The sequence below is a fragment of the Elgaria multicarinata genome, chromosome 2 (assembly GCF_023053635.1).
Source record: "Elgaria multicarinata webbii isolate HBS135686 ecotype San Diego chromosome 2, rElgMul1.1.pri, whole genome shotgun sequence".
In the NCBI taxonomy this organism is placed as follows: Eukaryota; Metazoa; Chordata; class Lepidosauria; order Squamata; family Anguidae; genus Elgaria; species Elgaria multicarinata.
The window spans coordinates 112,056,380-112,077,260 of record NC_086172.1 but is presented as its reverse complement, the minus strand read 5'-3'; the positions used below and the strand labels follow the sequence as shown (position 1 = coordinate 112,077,260).

Below are 20,881 nucleotides of genomic sequence, written 5' to 3'. Positions count from 1 at the left end.
GATCAATAATGCTTCCCATTCCAGCATTTCATTAATTTCCAAGGGGTGAATCTGTAAAATGATCATCCATCTTCCCGATTCTGAAGAGGAAGGGTGCAAATGTGTTAATGATCAGCCAAGCACGCAGGAAGGCAATAATTAGTGGTGGTTTTTAAACCCCTTTTGGTCTCAAACGGCGCTGCGGTTCATAAAATATTGCCCACTTAAAAGTGATTCCCCCTTACAAGGCAACTTTCCATGAGCCCTGCTTGCCACTTTGCCTGCTCGCAAATCGCTGCGTGGCTCAATTAAAACGGCACCGCCAACAACGCGCAGAGCCTTTCTGCGTGCCTGTCCATGCGGTGTCAGCTGCCTCCCCGCCTTGGCTGAGAGCGAGCCGGAGGGCTGGCCCTTTAAGGCGCCAACTCAGTCGTGAGAGGGATGCTGCTGCTCGGGCTCGCTGGAATCCCCAGGAGCCCCGTTAAGAAATAGACAGCTGTCTCTTTAAATGTCATTTCCTTCCATTGTATTTGAATCGTGATCAGGAAAGAGGATGTGAAACCAGAGGGGCTCGGAGGACAGACCACGGAGCCAGCCGGCGCGGGCAGCAAGAGCAGCGAGCGGCGATCAGCATGGTGATGGTGGCGGGCGAGCCGGCGACGGTGGAAGCTGCCTCTGCGGCGCGCGAAGCCCTCTCCAGAGCGCGCCCTGAGCTGCGCAGGCAGGAAACAGAAGCCGAGCCGAGCGGAGGCTCCGGGATAAGCGCAGCAGTGACAGCTGAGAGACGGCGCTGAGCAGCAGCAGCAGCAGCAGCAGCCGCGAGCAGCTCTCTGCAGGCAGTGGGGCACACACAGTGGAACAGGAGGAGCGTGGCAAGGATGGGAGGTTAGATCCTAAGGGTTAGCCTTGCTTGCAGAGACGTAACAGGAGCGGCATCAACAACACAGCAGCCCACCTTGTCTTCTTCCTCTCTCTCTCTCTCTCTCTCTCTCTCTCTCTCTCTCTCTCTCTCTCTGTCCCTCCTTTGGTGTCACAGGAGGAAATCCTGTGAATGTCATTGGGGGGCGGAGGGGGGTGGGGGCCACTCTGCTGCTGCTGAAGCGGGTGAGACACATTCGGGAGCAGGCAGCCTTTGTGGGGGCAGCGAGGGCAGATCTCATCCCAGACAAGCCCACCACGTCCAGCACGCACTACAAAGGACCCGGACCTGCCAATGTCATCAGCCATCGAAAGGAAAAGCCTCGAGCCCTCCGAGTAAGTGGCCCTTTCGATCGTGACACCCCCGCGCACCCCTTTTCAACGTCCTAGCTGTTTCCAACTTTACCTTTGGATGGATGTGCATTCTCTGCAATCAATGGGCTGCGTGCGGTGTGTGGAGGGAGGTCTGGGCTGGGTTGGGAAGACACCTTGGTCGTTATTTTCTGGTTCCAGCTTCTAGAGAGATTGCTCTTAGAAAGTGCCGGCTGGCGAGAAAATGCAAGAGGGCTGCGTCTTCCTTCCTTTCTTTGGGTTAACAGCTCCCTTTCCTCCACCCCAGTCTCTATGCTGCGATCGCACTCTTATTATGGATGGATCGTGCAGCGTGTCTGTCCGCGTTGGCAGATTTCCTTAAGCTAATCCTAAAAGTGCCTGCTTGCTACTTGTAGGGATGTCAGCTAAAGCCCGGAGAGACAAACATGAGTTCCCCATTTTGCGTTGGAGACAAATGACCAGAGTCATCAGCTCTCCTATCAAAGCTCCTGTTGAGGGTGGGAGTAGAGAGGGAGAGGACCGGCCATTAGGAGCAATGCATTTTCCCTCTGATCTCCAGATTCGGTGCCGGCGGGGATGCTGATGAAAGTCATTTCGGGGAGGGGGGGCAGGAATCTAACACTTACCAAAACCCGATGTTGTTTTCAGTCTCTCGTTCCCCTCCCTGCCCAGCTTCACTGGCTGATTAGACTGAAAGGTCAAGGCTGTTATCAGATGTGTGCTCAACTTCCAGGTTTTCATAATGCAAACCATCGGTTTGAAACTGACAATAAAATGTCAAGCAAAAGTGTTTGTGCATGAGCCAGAGGACTAGCAAGAAGAGAAGGGTCCATCCCTCCACAAACACCCAAGCCTCATCCTGTTCTCCTGCCAGCTGGCACCTTAAAGAAGTTCTAAAATGCATACGTTATTATAGAATTGTGATTCCTAGTCGATTTCTTACAATGATCTTGCTGTACTCCCAAAGTAATGCAGTTACCAAGGTTATTAACTCGCTGTATCACTGGTGCTGACATGAATTGGGATTTTAAAGCCACAATCCTATACACACTTACCTGGGAGTAAGTTCTATTGAACTCAGAGGGACTTACTTCTAAGTAAACATGCGTAGGATTAAAGTTGTGTACTTCACTACTTATCATGGTTTATTTATCTAGATCACAGTAGATTCATGATATATGAACTGGGAAAACTTATTTTAACTTTAACTTTCTATGACCCTCTTTTTAAAAATACCCCCCACATACTTAAATAATCTGTCAACTGTTCCCATGAGGTTTCATGAAAAAATACAATATGATCCTATGCTGTTATTCAGGTTCAAGTGCCACTGTAATAAAAGGAACCTATATGTGGATAACTGGCCAGAAGTATGCAGTCGAGTTTCCCGCATTTGGGGAAATCGCAGGGGTCAGCACACCCCGAGTGCAATGGATGAGTCTCACCCTGGGAAACTACCTTCATGATCATGGCGTCTCCCCTGCCAGGAAAGCCTTATAATAGCATAGTCCTAACCATGTTTCTGAGAAATAGATACAAGTGATTTTAACTTAATTTAGTCTAGAGTAAATGTGATTAGGATCAGTGTTAATTTCAGATAAATATTTTTTCCACAGACCTACACATTGTCTATAATGTCAAAAACACTGCACATTGGTTACAATTCTTTCTGTTGCCTGCTTTCTCTACTAGATTATTGTATTTATTTATTTATTACATTTCTAATCCACCCAATAACTAATGTTCTCAGGGCAGATTACAAATAGTCAACAAACTAAAATGCCATAAAACAGTTAAAAATATCAAATACAATACAAATATTTTTTAAAAAATAAAATAGAACAGAATACAAAACATCAAGCAGCACAGTAATTGATAAAATAGCCATAGTAACCTAGAACTAGGTTTAGAACATTAATCTTCCTGTTCATCCTTTAGCCTGCAATCCTATACCCACTTACTTGGTAGTAAACCCATGAAACTCAATGGGACTTAGCTTTGAGTAGACAGAAAAGTTTGTGCTGTTAATTTTATAAAGACTTATGAAAGTAACTGTCAGCAACAAAAAGTGTGAGATCTTCTAGAATAGAAGTATTGCATCCATCATTCTAGAACACCAAAGAGCATATTATGGGTATTTCCTCTTTTAAAACTCCCTCGTTGTGTGCTAAAGTTACATGAAATTAGTTTTAAAGAACTACTGCAAGTTGCATAGCATAGCAATGCAAATCAAAGCCTTAATAATGTAAGATATTGGGAGGTGCATCTGAAATTTCAAAATAATAATTTTATTTCTAATAGCTATTTCTTTTCGCTATTTATGTACACCTTTTGGATGTCATGCAGATTGTTTCTGTGTATTGGTTTCATTAAATTGCATAATATTTTTCTTACCCCCTAGACATTTTTAAATATATAAACACTTTCATGACAAGGCATGTGGAAACACAACAACAGCTGTTCTGTTTTATTTTACTGTGGGTTGGGTAGCAATGCCACTGCTTAAAATAATGTGCAGGACAGATTTTAAGGATTTTGGTGTGATCGTGTTCATGAAGAAATTGCCACTGATGGCACTGGCAGCATCCTCCAAAAAAGGCTGCAGGCGGAAATAAATAAATGAATAAATAGATGGAACTTAGAATACAGAAATAGGAACTGTAAAGTGTAAAATGTTTCATCTGCTTATCCACATTATTCTATAACTCTGGACTGTTAGGTGAGAGATTTTTCTTCATGAAGGCAGATCAGGTCTTAATACAAAACATCTGGAGAACCTGGTCATTTTTCTGGCGTTGAAGAAAATAATATTTGACTAGAAGATTATTTTTCAACTAAATACACCCTGAAGATGTTTCACTTCCCCAAAATATGAATTTGAGGTAGTTTAATCAGTTTTCATTATCTCACGTGTTTTTCTTGTGAGATTGCTTTGCGAAAGTACAGGCTGGAGAAATACAATAGTACTGTTTACTTACTCTCCAGCTTAGGGTGCAAACCTAGGCATGTTTAGACAGGGGAAAAAAGTCCTACAACTCCCAGTATTCCCCATCCAGACTCCCCGCCCCCCGTCTAAATATACATAGGATTACACTCTAAACATATATGCCTTCTACTAGCCCTTGTACTTGTGAGAGGCTGGGGAAATGGCAACTATTGTAACCTCTTAGAAATCAGGGTTGCGCTTGATAATGAAAATCAAGCGCAACCTACTCAGAGATTTGGTGGCTGTGGGGTGTGTGTGGATTGTCCACCTTCAAACTATCTGGTAACTAACCTGTTATTGTACCAATTAATGGTATGGGCAAGGAGAGAGCATGGCTTTACAGCCTCGCTCTCAAGAACAGGACCGCAAGTGGAGGTCAATGTCTGACTGTCTGGGAAAAGAGTATTTTCCTTCCTATTTGTTTTTAAAAGTTTAATAAGAAGTGAGTGATACATTGAATGGGTGCCGAGTAGGATTTGACATGGGAAAATCCAATCTAGGGGAGAGAACTGGTAGAACCAGGACTTGCCTAGGCCTGCATAGTCGTTATTTCTTATTTGACAATATTGTATTTCATGATAACTTTAACTATCATTTTGACAGGCTTACATTGGTTTGTGCTTAAACAGATCTATAAGGCCAATATAACATCAATACTGACTAGAATGTACTTTTGATTTCATTTTCTCTCCCTCATTCCGATCATTCACATGTGGTACAAATGGTATGGAAGAGACTCCAATAAACTTATTTAGCATGGAAACTGACTTGAGTAATACTCAGGCCAAGGATGGAGTGCACGTTGTTATGAGCTTGAGCAAGATGCATAATGTAAGCCAATACTTAGGAAATGTGAGGGTTCCCCCCCCCATTATTATTCAATAGCCATGTTTATGAGCGTAAGGTTAAACATGTGCTAAAAATGTCTTAGTGTGAGTTGCTGACTATGCAGGCTGTCAGTGTTTCACTAGGAGTAATTCTCAACAGTGGTTGCAAAATGGAATATCCAGGGAACAAAGAGGTTTTCAGGGGAAGAGAATGCATTTACATTAAGAACTGGTTTTCTTCTAACTCTAATTCTTTCTAGTAATTATTTTCACTTTTTCTCCCCAAATAAAAAGTTGGGTGTTGTTGTTTTTTGCAGAGCAGCAGGGGATACATTACTTCTTGATAGTAACTGCCACATTGCATAGTTGTGAGAGGGGTGGACTCTTCCCACGTCCATGTAATGTAACTCAGATTCATCTCTAAAAGAAAAGATGAACGTTATTAACAAGAAAGAAAAGAAAAGATGAATGTTATTAACAAGTAGGTTCTGCAACAAAATGAAGCAGTGTGGCGTTCAAGATTACAGTCAATCCCTTGTGCCTTTTTCCAGGATATTCCATTCCATTTACTTTCCCCAGCCACCCCTAACACTCAGTCAGCTTTCCATACCCAGTAAACATGCTAATTCCTCACTGGGCTGTTTGTGGCACTTCCCCTCCCCCTTAGGGGGTTTTCCCTGCAATTTTTGTGTAGGTCTGTAAACCTTGGGATTTCCCCAAGCCTGCTGGTAGCTCCCTCTGATGCGTGGATGGTGCTGTATTGCTACATAAAGATCCGAACTTGAAGAATGAGTTTGCTATTTGTATATAGGATTATTTCTCTTCTGTAAGCTCAAGTTCAGTACAGGAGTGAATAACTCATAGGAAACACATTGCACAAACAGTTATAGAAGAACAGTGAAAGTTGCTTTTGATGGGTTTATTGGAATCACAAAGGGTATGAAATATAAAGGTTATTACAATCATGAGGACAAAGCCAATTGCATAGGTTCTTAATACAAAATGTCTTTTGAGTTAGTCGGGAGCAGGGTGCAGTTATAACATTTAAAAGGTACCCTTGGTGACAGAGACACAAAAGATCAATTTCCTTATGTTAAACAATCACACCTATTTTGGATTCAAGCAGATGTAGAACCAAACTGAATGAAAAAGCAATTTGAAGCATTCACTCACATTTAATTAGATTTGTATTACAAACCTATGCATTCCTGGGGATGGGAGGTCTTTCTAGCCAAAATTTTGAATATGTTTACTCAGAAGTAGGACTAAGTTCAATGAATTACAAACATTCCTATTTAAATGGCTACTTTAATCACATGTGTACCCCCAACTGTATGCATTTTCATTTACAAGGAAGTTAGTGGATTCAAACTCTGTGGGGCTTATTCCCAAATATGCATGCATAAAATCGCAGCCTTAAAACTCACAACCTTTCTCACAGCAGTTTCATACACTATGCTACAGTTTCCACGAAGTGTACATTGAACAGGATGATGCAACCAATTAAGTAAATGTGCATAGGATTGCAGCCATAGTCCCAGCTCAGCCATAGTTTTACTAAATGGATTCAGAATAACTTGACTATTTTACACTGGTTAATCTGTAAAATGGGTATAAAAGTTACCTACCTCACAGAATTGTTTTATGGACAGACAAGACCAAGACTCTAAAGAAACATACTTATACATATATAGCATCATTTACAAAAGTTGCAAATATTTCTCATTAAAATATCCATCACAGCAGTGAAAACATTGCTACGCTTGACAAAGCAGTAAAGGGCAACAAATATAAAACATTTGTTTTTCTTTATGAACTTCTGCAGGCCTTCTAGTTTGTCTTTATCCTGTCTATAAATTCATTGTTACAGAACAATATCCCAGAAACAGAGTTACACCTAAATCTTGATTCACTAATGCAGCAGTGACCAAAGCTATAACTCACAAGAAAACAAAATGCCATTTAAAGGAGGCCATAGTTCACTATTTTAGGCACAATATTTGCAGTTTATTAGAGTTACAGCAATAATCAGAAATATGTAGTGCTGAATTTAGACAAAAACAAAGGCAATCCGGACAATGTTGCTTTCTCTATTCTTGTTGATATCTTAAACATTACGTTGTTAAGTAATAGAAAATATGTTCACAGCAGCGTGTATATTCTGCAGGACTAAAATATTTATTAAAAAACAAAATAAACCAAAAACCCACACTGAGAGAGGCTGGATTCTACAGCTTGTATGAACTTTTGTAAACTGCCATAGAGCTTCAGCTATGAGGCGATACATAAATTTAATAAATAAATAAACTATACAAATTTAGCATTTTTGTATATATTTCTTTATTTGGATAATTTATTCTGCATCTGTATTTAGTACCCTTACCAGTAGAGAACTTATTCAGACCAATCCTACCACCCACCTATGGTAAATGAGATTTTCCCAAGCATTTCCTACACTTTCCGAAGTTTATTTTTCAGCCTTAATCTTTCAGAAATGAATGCTGAGATTCTCAGGATTTCAAATCCTATACCCAAATCTGTGTCCTTCATTTCTGCCCTATTTGGGATCATGAAAATACCTTCCCATATCTAGTTCTGTGTTGTCTGTGCTTTTTTTTTTTTTAATTGGTCATAAAGTACAATGAAAGAAAAATTAGGCTAAGCAGCTCTTCTAAGGAGACTACCATTGGGTTGGAATGCTTGATTTGGTTTGTTTCTAAAGCCTGCTTCTTTCTACTAGGGAGCCAGTGGATGAGGTGCTCCAAATCCCTCCTTCCCTGTTAACATGTGGAGGATGCCAACAGAACATTGGGGACCGTTACTTCCTCAAAGCCATTGACCAATACTGGCATGAAGACTGCCTCAGCTGTGACTTGTGCGGGTGCAGACTTGGAGAAGTGGGAAGGCGGCTGTATTATAAACTGGGCAGAAAGCTCTGTCGAAGAGACTATCTCAGGTATGCCATTGCCTTGTTACCGCTTTGTTTTTCCTCACAATTATTTAGAACAAAGCTAAGATCCACTGACGAAATTGTAGCACAAGAATGAGATGGGATGGATACTGCCTGCACAGAAAGTGATATGCACAGAGCTGGAAATGGACTAGTCTCAAAAAAAGCCAAGTCTGGATCGTCAGATTAGCTTGAGCGGGGTGGGTGTGGGTGGGAGGTTGGGGGAGGAATCTCAAGGCAAAGTCTGAAGATATGCTACTGGGTGTGGGGTGGAGACTGGCAAGCTACTTCTTTTTGCAACACCACACTTCTGCAGGGTGAATGATGATGTTAGAGTCACAATGTGGCATAGCAGCAGAGCAAGGAGGGAAGAATTATGCTAACATTACAGGCAGGCATGCCAGGCAACATGCACTTCTCCCTAATTGGTTGGGAATGATGGGATCTGTAATTAAACACATATGAAGGACATCAGGTTGAGGAAGGTTGGTGTACACACTTAAGGAGCCATCCTATGCATGTTTAGGCAGAAAAAGGCATGCTGGGAGTTGTAGGCCTTTTTCTGCCTAAACACACACAGGATTTAACAATTTTATTGTTTTCTACAAAAGAATAGGAAAAAAAAGACAAGCAAAGAAACAAAACATAACAGAACATCACACACTTAACTTAAACACGCATAGGATTGAGCCCTTAAGATATTTAGGTTATCTTGTACATATTTTCTACTTTAAACTAGTATCGAAACTCTTTTGTTCCCTATTGATTGCTTATAAATATGTTCTTCATTAAAATTCAAGGATATTAATTGTTTTCCCTCTCTAATGTATTTCACTTGTGTGATACCGTGAAGCCATGGGAAGTGACTCCACTTTATTTACAGCCTGATCTAGCTATGTTAACATACTCAAAGTTCACCTTGTGGGGAGAGGAATAAAGTACTAACCCACCTAATTATCCCACTTCAGAGCTTTTTCCAGTAGCAGTTTTGTTTGACTAGGACTGGCTTTGCGTAATGTAATATGCAGCAAAATCCAGTGTACGTGCAACACCCTGAAAGGATTCAGTCCTATTTCCACTAGCTGAATATTTTCTCACTGTAGTGGCAGAAAATATGGGCTGTTAAATTAATGCATTTTCTGTGCCTTGTAATTGGATGTGTCCTCTCTTTTCACAGTATAATGTGTTAATTATCTGTGTCTGCTAATGAAGAATTTCATAGACACGGGCTGTTAAACTGGCTTTTGTATTCATATATATATATATATATATATATATATATATATATATATATATATGAGATTTAAAACAGGCTCTCTTCCACATTTTAACCCAACATGTAACATTGTTTGCAAATGACGCATTTTAAACTAAAAGGCGTTCTTAGAGCAACTTATAAAAACACCCATCTGTAACAATTATTTGCCATTGTTATGGAGAAATGAACAGTGACACCTCCTGGAAGACAAGGGAAAGAATTACTGTTTCTTTCCTGGGCATTATATCCCACACTAATCAGGCTGGTTTTAGCAGATTGTTAAAAACTGACCACCCCATTCCAAAATTCATATGATTACACAGATACTGCTTCCCAGTAAAATACATAATAAAACAGAACTATTGGAATATGCTAGTTTTTATAAACCCAGTTGGCAGCAATTTGTATGAATAAATAACCCAGAATTCTTATAAAACAGCTTCGAAAGACAAGATTCCATACTGTCAATATATAATTTGCACACTAGTTTGAGTACCCTTTGAAAATTGCAACAGTAAACTCTATAGCAGGGATGGACAGAAAATAAATCTCTAGTAGTCTTGGACTTCAGCTTCCAGCATTCCTTACCATTGGCCATGCTGGCAGGGGGCTACTGGGATTTGAAGTCCAAAACATCTGGACATCTACCTTCTGCCTACCCCTGCTCTATAGGGTATATTAATATGTTTACAATATGCCAAAAATAAAATAAAAGAGTTATCTTAGAAAATGGTTGGATTTGGGCTAGAATTCCAAGAAGTTCACAGAATCCATTGTCATTCAGTTGAATAAGAAGGTTCTATTATCAAGGGAATGCTTTGATTACAAAGGAACCTCAAATTAGGAGGCTAAGGGGAGACATGATAGAGGTGTACAAAATTATGCATGGTGTGGAGAATGTGGAGAATGAGACTTTTTTTCTCCCTCTCTCCAAAAAATATTAGAACCTTGGGTCATCCCATGAAGCTGATTGGTGGGAGATTTAGGACAGAAAAAAGGAAGGACTTCTTCACACAGTGCATAGTTAAACTATGGAATTCACTACCACAAAATGTGGTGATGGCCACCAATTTGGATGGCTTTAAAAGGGGGTTGGATAAATTCCTGGAGGAGAAGGCTATCAATGGCTGCTAGTCCTGACAGCTATGTGCTACCTCCAGTATCAGAGGTAGTAAGCCTCTGATACATGAGTTCCTGAGGAACGTGGGTGGAAGGGTCCGGTTGCACCAGTGTTCTGCTTGTGGGTCCTTGGTCGATAGCTGGTGGGCCACTGTGTGAATAAAATGCTGAACTAAATGATCCAGCATGTCTCTGCTTATGTTCTCACTAAATACACACTCCTGTAATAATAAGCTTGATTACTAAATTATAACACAGCCAATCTACCTGTCTACAGACAATTTCTATAAGTCTACCCTAGCTTCCTGCCCTCCAGGTGTTTTGGATTTCGACTCCCATCAGCCCCAGCCTGAAAGGCCAATAGTAAGGAATGCTAGGAGTTGTAGTCACAAGGTTTTGGAAGCCTGCTCTAGGAAGAAATAGGACAAAACAAGAGGTGAGAGTCATCATGGTAGCAGCAATCGCCTCTATCACCTTTCCCTTCTTCCTTGCTTGACAAAATTCTAGGTGCTCTGACCCCAAATTTATTTAAAGCTCTGTACAACTTCACACAACAAAGACCAAAGGATAAGTTGCTAGCCTTGAATTTTACTTTGTGAGAAATACATTTGTAAACTTGACTCTTCAATGTTTTTGGATTTTTTTTCAAAGGCTTTTTGGCCAAGATGGCCTCTGTGCCTCATGTGACAAGAGAATCCGGGCCTATGAGATGACCATGCGAGTAAAGGACAAAGTGTATCATCTGGAATGCTTCAAGTGTGCCGCTTGCCAGAAACACTTTTGTGTCGGTGACAGATACCTTCTTATCAACTCAGACATAGTGTGTGAGCAGGACATCTACGAGTGGACTAAGATCAATGGGATGATATAGCCCACTTGTGCCTCATAATCTCCAAAATACATCTCATGGGTGACAAAAATACCTAGCTGTGGTGAGGAGATTATCACTCACAAAATCTATGTGCTTTGTCTAAGGAAGGGGAAAATACAACAGAATGCATAGGCACTGCATCATGTACAAATGATGATTGGGAACTGAAACTGTAGCAGATAGATGGATTTCTGTTAGCAAATTTGCGCTGATGATAAACTGACACTCTCAGACGTGATGGTGAAAGTTGGGAAACCAATATAAAATAACGATGGATTCCCTTTACTGGAAATATAGTAGTGAGTTGTAAAAATATATTATGGCTTTGACACTTGCAGACTAGGTTGTGCAACTGAATTTTCTTTATGTCATTTCGATTTACTCTACATAGACCATAATCCCAGTGATAATGCAAGAAAGGACAGTGCCACGAGTGTGTATATGTGAGGAGGGAAACGGTACTCCACTTCCTCACATTTTGGACATAGAAAGAGAACCTCTTTTTAATTTTTGCATGGAGATAAATCTTTTCCATTTGAGAATGAAAAGTACAACCTTTGGCTGAAATACTGCACAAAACGCACTCTGTTACATACCTTTAAATCTTTTTGAGATCAGTGGAACTTAACAACAGGTGACCAGGGTGCAGGACTGCAGCCTTAAATGCTAAGCAATTGTTTTAGGAAATAAAGATGGGTAGCTGCCTCCTGCTGCCATTGTTTGAAGGTGAGAAATTCCACTATTCATTTCTATACAAATATAAATTTAAAGAGTTGTTCAGCTATTTTATTAACTTAGGCAATATCCATAAATGAATTGTTGTGTGTAGTAAGATCCTGCCAATTTAATAAAAAAATGACTGATTTGAGAGTTGTTGTTCTTTTCATTTAATCACACTAGGGGCTATGCTTAGATGATCAGTTTTAAGTGAAACAAACATGTAGCCATTAGTCATTTGTTACTCGTTTTTGTGTGCACTCTTCCCTTGAATTGTGCTTTTGTTGCATTCCTCCACCACTGAATATGCTATGTTTTGTAAATATTATTTGATTTTATTGTTGCTTCTTGTAAGCTGCTGGGGGCAATACAAATGCTTTTGAAGGGCAGGATATAATGTCTCTTAATAAGAGTAAAGGTTGTTATTCCCAAAGGCAGTATATCCATTGCTTTTGTGGCTGCTGTATGCATTGTAATGGTATGATGTCACAGGTGCCTATCACATAACGATATGACTCTTCTCTGCTCCATAATTGTGTTGTTTGAGACTTCCTGTTTGAGTAGAATGTTAAAAAGCATTTTCTGGTTATAGCCGAACAGCGGAATATACATTACCTAAAAACCCGCTTTCGCAAGCAAAACGGAACTTGGAAGCGCCATACATCAGGATTGGGTGGGCAGAATCCTGTGGGTACAACTAAACATCATCAACACCATAAGTGCTGCTCAGGAAATCAGCAAGGTTTGCTCTCCACCCCTCTCCCTGCATAGGAAAGTGGAATGAAAGAGTGGAATGGTGCCCTGTAGTTTACCTCACACCTCTCCCCTCACATCCACCATTTGCCTTCAGAAGTGAACTGTTTTGCTTCTAGAATGGTTACACTGCTATGAAGCCACGCAGAGCCACAGCATCAGAGATGTATTACTGCATTATTCAACACTCCACTCCCTGCAGCCTTGGTCATTGTAATGGTGGAGAATGAGTTACTACCCAGTACGTGTCAAGAAGATCGATGATTTAAATGTGTTTCCATGATACCCCATGGCCCTTGCTGAGTGACTATGCTATCGCCATTGTAAGTGGTAGTGAAGTAGCTGCAAAGATGTGGCAGGAAAATGTCTTAAAGCCCCTAACGTGGAAGCATGCAACTGCAAAGAAGCAGTAAAGTAAAGAAAGTAAATCAGAAAAACTAACCGGGCCTTGAAATTGAAACAATGTAAATGCGGTGCACAACTGCACAACAGCGAAATAGTGTAGCAGTAAAGAGTAGAACAGCACTACTACCAAATAGTGCTAAGTGAAGCCGGAAAAGAAGCCTGTGTCCAAAGTGTGCTAATGTGAATTTGGGTGTGTGTGTGTGTGTGTGTGTGTGTGTGTGTGTGTGTGTGTGTGTGTGTGGAGGGATGGTGAGGAAAAAAAAGGGATGAAATGATGCAACAAAAAATGCCCCTTTACCAGGTCACAGCCATACCCTTAGGCGCATCCAGTAAGCAGGATTTAATTCAGGGGGACAGGGCACATTGCAGTGGAACCGCGTGGGAACCACATTAAAGGAAAAAAAGATGCACTAAAACAAATTTGTGAAAATGGCTTCCCCTGAACACGTAAAAGTTTTTTTAAAAAATATAAGAAAGGATGCTATAGCAAGAGGCATCAGCCCTGGTGAACCCTGCCATGCTACGGTGACGAAGAGCCTATTTGCGACTGGCGCACTCTTGATGATCATTTGGGAGCCCTGGTCCAAAGTACCAGTCCTAGATGCACCACTGATGAGACAGCAAACAATCATTGAACAGGAAAGCAAAATTGCAGAGCAGATGCAGCAGATTTCCAACTAAGAATATCTTGTTTACTGAACTTAGAAATAAATCTAAGCTTGAGTAACTTCATCACCAGGAAGGGAGGGGGACCAGTTAAAATATAATTTCCATTTTCATCTCTGTGTTACATCTGAACACAACACAGGTAATCTATGATTGTCATATATTTCACAGCGCACTGAATTAAAGGAATTAACATTGAAATCCTTTGTGCTATTATAAAAACATGCCAATTACTAGAGGTGGCCCTGGCTGTCCATGAAGGCTTTGGCTGTTCTAGTTGTCTAAAATCTGTCAATGCCAATTCAAGGCCTTTATTTTTGCATTAGAAATATCTTCCAGTTGGCAATGGCAAGCCACTAATGGCATTGCTAATTGTTCTATCCTTGCTTATCTTCCCTGTTTATCTTCAGATTGCCATCAAAATTTGAATGGGAAGACTTCATGGATCAGGTCTTGTTCCTGTCACCTCTTCTTTTTTGCCTTCAACCTGGTTTATGGTTGATTTGTTGTTGTTGGAAAAAAGGAGGCTAAGGGGAGGCATGATAGAGGTGTACAAAATTATGCATGGTGCGGAGAATGTGGACAGGGAGACATTTTTCTACCTCTCTCAAAATACTAGAACCCGGGGTCATCCCATGAAGCTGATTGGTGGGAGATTCAAGACAAATAAGAGGAAGTAGTTCTTCACACAGCGCGTAGTTAAATTATGGAATTCATTACCACAAGATGTAGTGATGACCACCAATTTGGATGGCTTTAAAAGGGAGTTGGATACATTCCTGAAGGAGAAGGCTATGAATGGCTACTAGCCCTGATGGTCATGTGCTACCTTCAGGATCAGAGGCAGTAAGCCTGTGTGCACCAGTTGTTGGGAAACATGGCTGGGAGGGTGTTGTACTGTCCTGCTTTGTTGGTCCCTGGTCAACAGCTGGTTGGTCACTGTGCGAACAGTGTGTTGGACTAGATGGACCCTCGGTCTGATCCAGCAGGGCACTTCTTATGTTCTTATGCTGTTTTTAATGCCTGTTCATAGTTATTATCGATATCCATAATTTACATCCTGAATGTCTCTTCAACCATTTCAGGCAGCACAGCCCTACACTGTTTGCAAAACAGTGCTGTTTCCATATGAATACACAAAAGCACAACTATTATTTGACCTTTTAAAATTTAAGAGGGTGTCGGCCAAGCACTTTTGCCCACACAACTCTAAAGAAAGCCCAGTTATTTCAGTGTATGTGCCCACAGAGAAAATAACATATGACAAACAGAATCAGCCATCCTGCAGTGAATATGTAGCAGAACTGCAGAAAGATGAAGTTGTGACAGCTCTGTGAGTAGGATTCATGAATAGGGCTGCTGTTAAGGTTTAGGCACTGCAATGCTAAAGTATAAGGCCAGGGCGAGCAAATAATTTTTCTGGAAAAAATGAGGTCTCTCTTAAAGGCTACTTTGAGAAAGAAGCACAGAATGCAGGTCAATTACAATCAATATGCACATTAAAAATAGCAGCAATTGCACTTCACTCTTTAATAAACTTTTTATTGCAAAACTCATTATGAATCATTGACTAATTTCTTTCCATTGATCCAAATGAAAAAGCAATAGATTCTAAATCTTCTTTCATAAAAAGAACGCTATAGCAATGAATACATTACAGGCAGATCTCACTCTTCCCCCCCCCCCATCCTTAAATAGTGAATCAAAACATTCCACCATGATCTACAAAAATAAAATCAGAAAATTGGACGGGGGTGCTGATTCGAAATTGTATTGTCCTTTGGATGTGCTCAACATCAGCATTATTTTTAAAAGTACATTATTATTCATAGTTTTCTTCCATTGTCCTCATTATTCAATGTCATGGTCTGAAGATGAGAGCATTACTGGAAAACTCACTTTTTAATTCTGTGCCCTTGAAAAAGGGCAATATTTCCACTGTGTAATGGAGTTTTAGTGGTGGGAATAAATGAGAAGCAGTTAATGCAATATCTTTAGCGAAAGCTGGGTACAGCAGCTGTCTTTCCTGTCTCTTTTCTCAAGGTAATACTGTGCTCCCAATCGTTGTTGTACCCAAGAATCAAATTATTTGAATTCTGGACACATCAGCACAAAACTGAAGACACGCTGCCAAATCTGTAGCATGCTTGGGAAAGAACATTGTGCAACATCACTCATTTATACGACTGTCAGTCTGATGCAGTAAATTCACAAAATGAGGAGGCTACGGGTGCTGCACTTTTTGTCTTTCTGCTTCTGAATCACCTTCCTTCAATACCCTGTACAAGCTAACATTTCATCTCTGAGCCCCCTGGCTTTCAAATATCTGCCAGAATACACACAGTTTGTCAATGGTGTAAATTTGAATGGAAAACAATGCATTAAGGCTGCCAGTTGGTTACAGTGACTTACAACCCAGACAAATTTATGCTGCTTCAGAAGTATGCATTTTAGAAACAATCTACAAAAGTGTTGGTAATTGTAAAACTGCAATATAATTGGCATGTACAGCTGTGGCAGGTTTACCTCTATTGCAGTGGATGCTGCACTGCAGGCAATGAAAATTCAAGTGGACACTTCATTTTCTTTTCTGCTCTGTGACAAAAATAAACATTTTATATCCCGAGGAAAGGGAAAATAAAGTGCAATACTTAACCACTAAATATTTAAGACCTACATTGTTTGTTTAACATTCATATCCAGTAACCAACCTTGCAGATTAAGAAGTTTAAGTCTTCTTATAAATGATTTGTTTCATCCTTGAGGAATTATAAAAAAACCCATCTCTTTGGAAGTACCTAATAAGGACAAAGAACCCTGCAAACGGTTTAAGGTAAGATTTTTGAAATAAGAGTATACAAAGAGCCATGCTGTACCAGACCAAGGGTCTATCTAGTCCAGCACACTGTTCACACAGTCACAGCTGTCGACCAAGGACCCACAAGCAGGACACGGTGCAACAGCACCCTTCCATCCATGTTCCCCAGCAAGTGGTTCCCCAGCAACTAGCAGGCTTACTGCCATTGATAGCCTTCTCCTCCAGGAATTTATCCAACCCCCTTTTAAAGCCATCCAGTTTGGTGGCCATCACCATATCTTGTGGTAGTGAATTCCATAGTTTAACTATGCACTGTGTGAAGAAGTACTTCCATTTATCTGTCCTGAATCTCCACAAATCAGCTTCATGGGATGACTCCAGATTCTAGTATTATGGGAGAAGGAGAAAGACCACGCTTTCATTGAAGAGCAAACATTAGTGCAAGAGATTTGCCATATTAGAAACAGGATGCATTTTACTTACTCCTCTCCTTTCAGCTCAGTAATACGTTTGACCACATGGCCAAACTTCAAGACTTTTGCTTTGAACAGTGATGGCTGTGCTCTTTTAAAATAGCTAGTTAATAACTGCCCTTCCTCTATCCAAATGCCCAAGAGACAGAGGTCTAGGCAGGCTAAAAATCCCCTCTGGAAAGGACACACACCAGAAGCCTGTGTTAATGCAGAACCTTTTGAGGGCATCCTCTCCTTCAGACCTTGCTCTCAAGAGTTGAGAACGGAACTGCCTGGGACCAGGCCAACATGGCACATAGGCCTCTAGGATATGTCTCCCTTCAGCACTGGAAGTCTGGTCAGCTCAGAAACAGTGTAATCCTTGGGAATTGGTATATCCCATGTTCAGCGCAGTATGCTCAGAAATCAAAGGGACCAACTTTGCCCCTAAGATAACCAAATCAACAGAAGAGAAATAGCTGGTGTACAGGGTGAATGGAACAAGCTGGGGAGGGGCACAGATACAGACTATACACCAATTGGCTAACCCTGGTCTAGAAAATATAAAGTTAAATAATGCAGTGTTTACATACAGTGCTATTTTTAAATGAAACTCAATGAGGGGCTTGTAGACAACTTAAAAATCAGAGGCTGTTTAGATAATTGAGGCACAGATTTAGGTGGAAGAAACAGCTTGGCAAGGCTAAGACAGGGACAGTGTTACCTGGTCATTTTTGAAAAAGCTCTTTTACCACCATAGAACCAACTTTGTTGGTATATTCTGGCAACTTTACTATTTGGAAGTAACCTTATATAAAGGGATTGTAGCTGACAGATTGCCTCTTTTCACAAGTGATGATATTTCTACATCTTTATCTGCTTTCACAGCTTGCATATTTATAGGATCAGGCTGAGAGGCTGTGCATAGAATCCATCCATCCATGTATGAAAGTTTGTCCCTAAACATCTTGACAGGTCAAAGTACTCAGGATGGAGCGGGATAAATACTGAAACAAACAGATTGAGTGTTTGTGTTGTGTTACTTCCAAGTATGTGTGCATAGCATTGTAGCCTAATGGTGTGATCCCATACATGTTTAGACAAAAAAAGTCCTACAACTCCTAACATTCCTCCAGCTGGAGCATGCTGGGAGTTACAGTTTTTCTGTCTAGACATGCATAGGATTGTATCCTAATATTATCTAATAATATCAGTCTAAAGGAATTATTTTGTAGCATGGGATATTGTATAAGCCAAAGGCTTATAGGGTGACAGCAGATACAAGTTCTAGACCTTATTGGTAACAAAAAAGTCACTGGGTCAAGATAATATCCACCCAAAAAGTATTCAAGAACTCAAATATGAAATTACTGACTGTCAAAAACAAATATACATCATTTTTCTAGAGAAATGGTACAGAATAACACCAATCTTAAACAAGGGGATCCATGGGGGATTCAGGAAATTACAGGCTGGTTATCATAATGTCTATTGCTGGTAGATACATGGAAGACATTATTAAAGATAAAGTTATCAAGCACATCTAGGAGAAGTTTGGCTGAAGGAGAATCAAAATAGCTTTCACAATGGTAAGTCTTTTCTCACTAACATTTATTATTGGTTAAGAATGTCAACAAGCACTTGGATTGAGCTGATCTGGTAGACATTATTTACTTGCATTTTCAAAAGGCTTTTGACAAAGTCCCTCACCAAAGACACTTGAGTAAATTTAGCTGTCAGCACTCCTCTTATTCATCAGTCATTAAAGACAGTTCTTGCAATGGAGGGTTATAAACAGAGGGGTCCCTCAAGGTTTTTGGACCAGTGCTTTTAAACTTGTTCATAAATGGTCTGGATTTTGGGGTGAGCAGTGAGGTGATCACATTTGCTGATGACACTAACTTCTTTAGTTAAAACAAAATGGATTATGAAGAGTTCCAAAAAGCTTTCCAAACTGGGGGAATGGAAATTAAAATAGCAAATTTGGTTCAATGTAAGCAAGTGTAAAGTGCTGCACACTGAGGTAAAAAGTCCCACCTTCACATAATGGGGTGAGCGTTGGAAGTAGGGGGTGTGCACGGACCCCCCGATCCACTTCTCTTCCAGATCCTCAACGTCTGCATCGGGTCCGCTCCGTTCCGCTCTACTCCGCCTATAGTCCCATCTGGTTCGCTGCAAAGCTCCGGATCCGGATGGGAGCTCCGCTTTCCCCCCCACCCATAGGCTTGCATTGAAATCCAAAAAAGCCTACAACTTTTTTCTGTTAACGTTAGAAACCTCAAACTTGGCACCATGATAGCTTATACATGTATACACATGCATGCCAAGCCTCAAGCAAATCCAAGCATCCCCTGATTTTGGGGGAAATTTTGAAAATCGGACATCCCATTTTCAGACATGGGCTTTTCTCTGACATTTTGACAGATAAAAACTTGGAAGCAGGCACATCCACATTCATGGCAAGTTTCAAGCAAATCCCATCATCCCCTAATTTTGGGCGGGGCTTTAACCTCTAACGCATCACCCCTAACCCAAATTCACACCCCTTTTGATATCTCCGTCAATTTTCATGTTAGAAACATCAAATTAGGCACCATGACACCTGATGCATGCCAAGCCTCAAGCCAATCCAAGCCTCCCCTGATTTTTGGGGAATTTTTGAAAATCGGACACCCCATTTTCAGACATGGGATTTGCTCTGACATTTTGACAGATAAAAAACTTGGAAGCAGGCACCCTCACAGATGCCATCTAGATCCACATTCATGGCAAGTTTCAAGCAAATCCCATCATCCCCTGATTTTTGGCGAGGCTTTAACCTTTTAACTCACCCCAATTCAAGTCCCATGCTAGAACTACGTCAATTTTCACATTAGAAATGTCAAATTAGGCACCATGACACCTGATGCATGTATACACATGCATGCCAAGCCTCAAGCAAACCCAAGCCTCCCCTGATTTTGAGGAATTTTTGAAAATCGGACACCCCATTTTCAGAGATGGGATTTACTCCGACATTTTGACAGATAAAAAACTTGGAAGCAGGCACCCTCACAGATGCCATCTAGATCCACATTCATGGCAATTTCAAGCAAATTCCATCATCCCCTGATTTTTGGCGGGGCTTTAACCTTTTAACTCACCCCAAATCAAGTCCCATGCTAGAACTACATCAATTTTCACGTTAGAAATGTAAAATTAGGCACCATGACACCTGATGCATGTATACACATGCATGCCAAGTTTCAAGCAAATCCAAGCCTCCCCTGATTTTTGGGGAATTTTTGAAAATTGGACACCCCATTTTCAGACATGGGATTTACTCCGACATTTTGACAGATAAAAACTTGAAAGCAGGCACATCCACATAAATGGCAAGTTTCAAGCAAATCCCATCATCCCCTGATTTTGGGCGGGGCTTTAACCTCTAACACATCACCCCTAACCCCAATTCACACCCCTTTCGATATCTCCGTCAATTTTCACGTTAGAAACATCGAATTACGCACCATGACACCTGATGCACGTATACACATGCATGCCAAGCCTCAAGCAAATCCAAGCCTCCCCTGATTTTTTGGGAATTTTTGAAAATCGGACACCCTAGTATCTCAGGTATTTAAAGCTGCAGACAGCTCAATGGGGCCATTTCAAAGGAAATCCCAACATGCCATGAATTGGGGAGTAGATAAACCTAAATATGAATCTTCTTCCACACTTGAAAAATTTATTTGGAACTTCAAAAAGTCTAAGTGAGCGCAGGAAGGACTTATCCCCTGAGTCAAAGAAACACACACACAAACCATCCCTGCGAGGTGGGCACAGAGGA

At 40.8% G+C, this 20,881-nt stretch overlaps 1 protein-coding gene and 1 pseudogene across 1 annotated transcript; one reads left to right on the top strand and one right to left on the bottom strand.

Moving 5' to 3' along the window:
- The first annotated feature begins 1,073 nt into the window (after positions 1 to 1,073).
- Positions 1,074 to 12,109, top strand: LMO2 (LIM domain only 2). Its single transcript, XM_063117394.1, has 3 exons — positions 1,074 to 1,233; positions 7,784 to 7,999; positions 11,022 to 12,109. The coding sequence occupies exons 1-3, from the start codon at positions 1,193 to 1,195 to the stop codon at positions 11,239 to 11,241; spliced, it is 477 nt and encodes a 158-aa protein (XP_062973464.1). The 5' UTR covers positions 1,074 to 1,192; the 3' UTR covers positions 11,242 to 12,109.
- Positions 2,579 to 2,725, bottom strand: LOC134393859 (U1 spliceosomal RNA; annotated as a pseudogene).
- Positions 12,110 to 20,881: the final 8,772 nt, after the last annotated feature.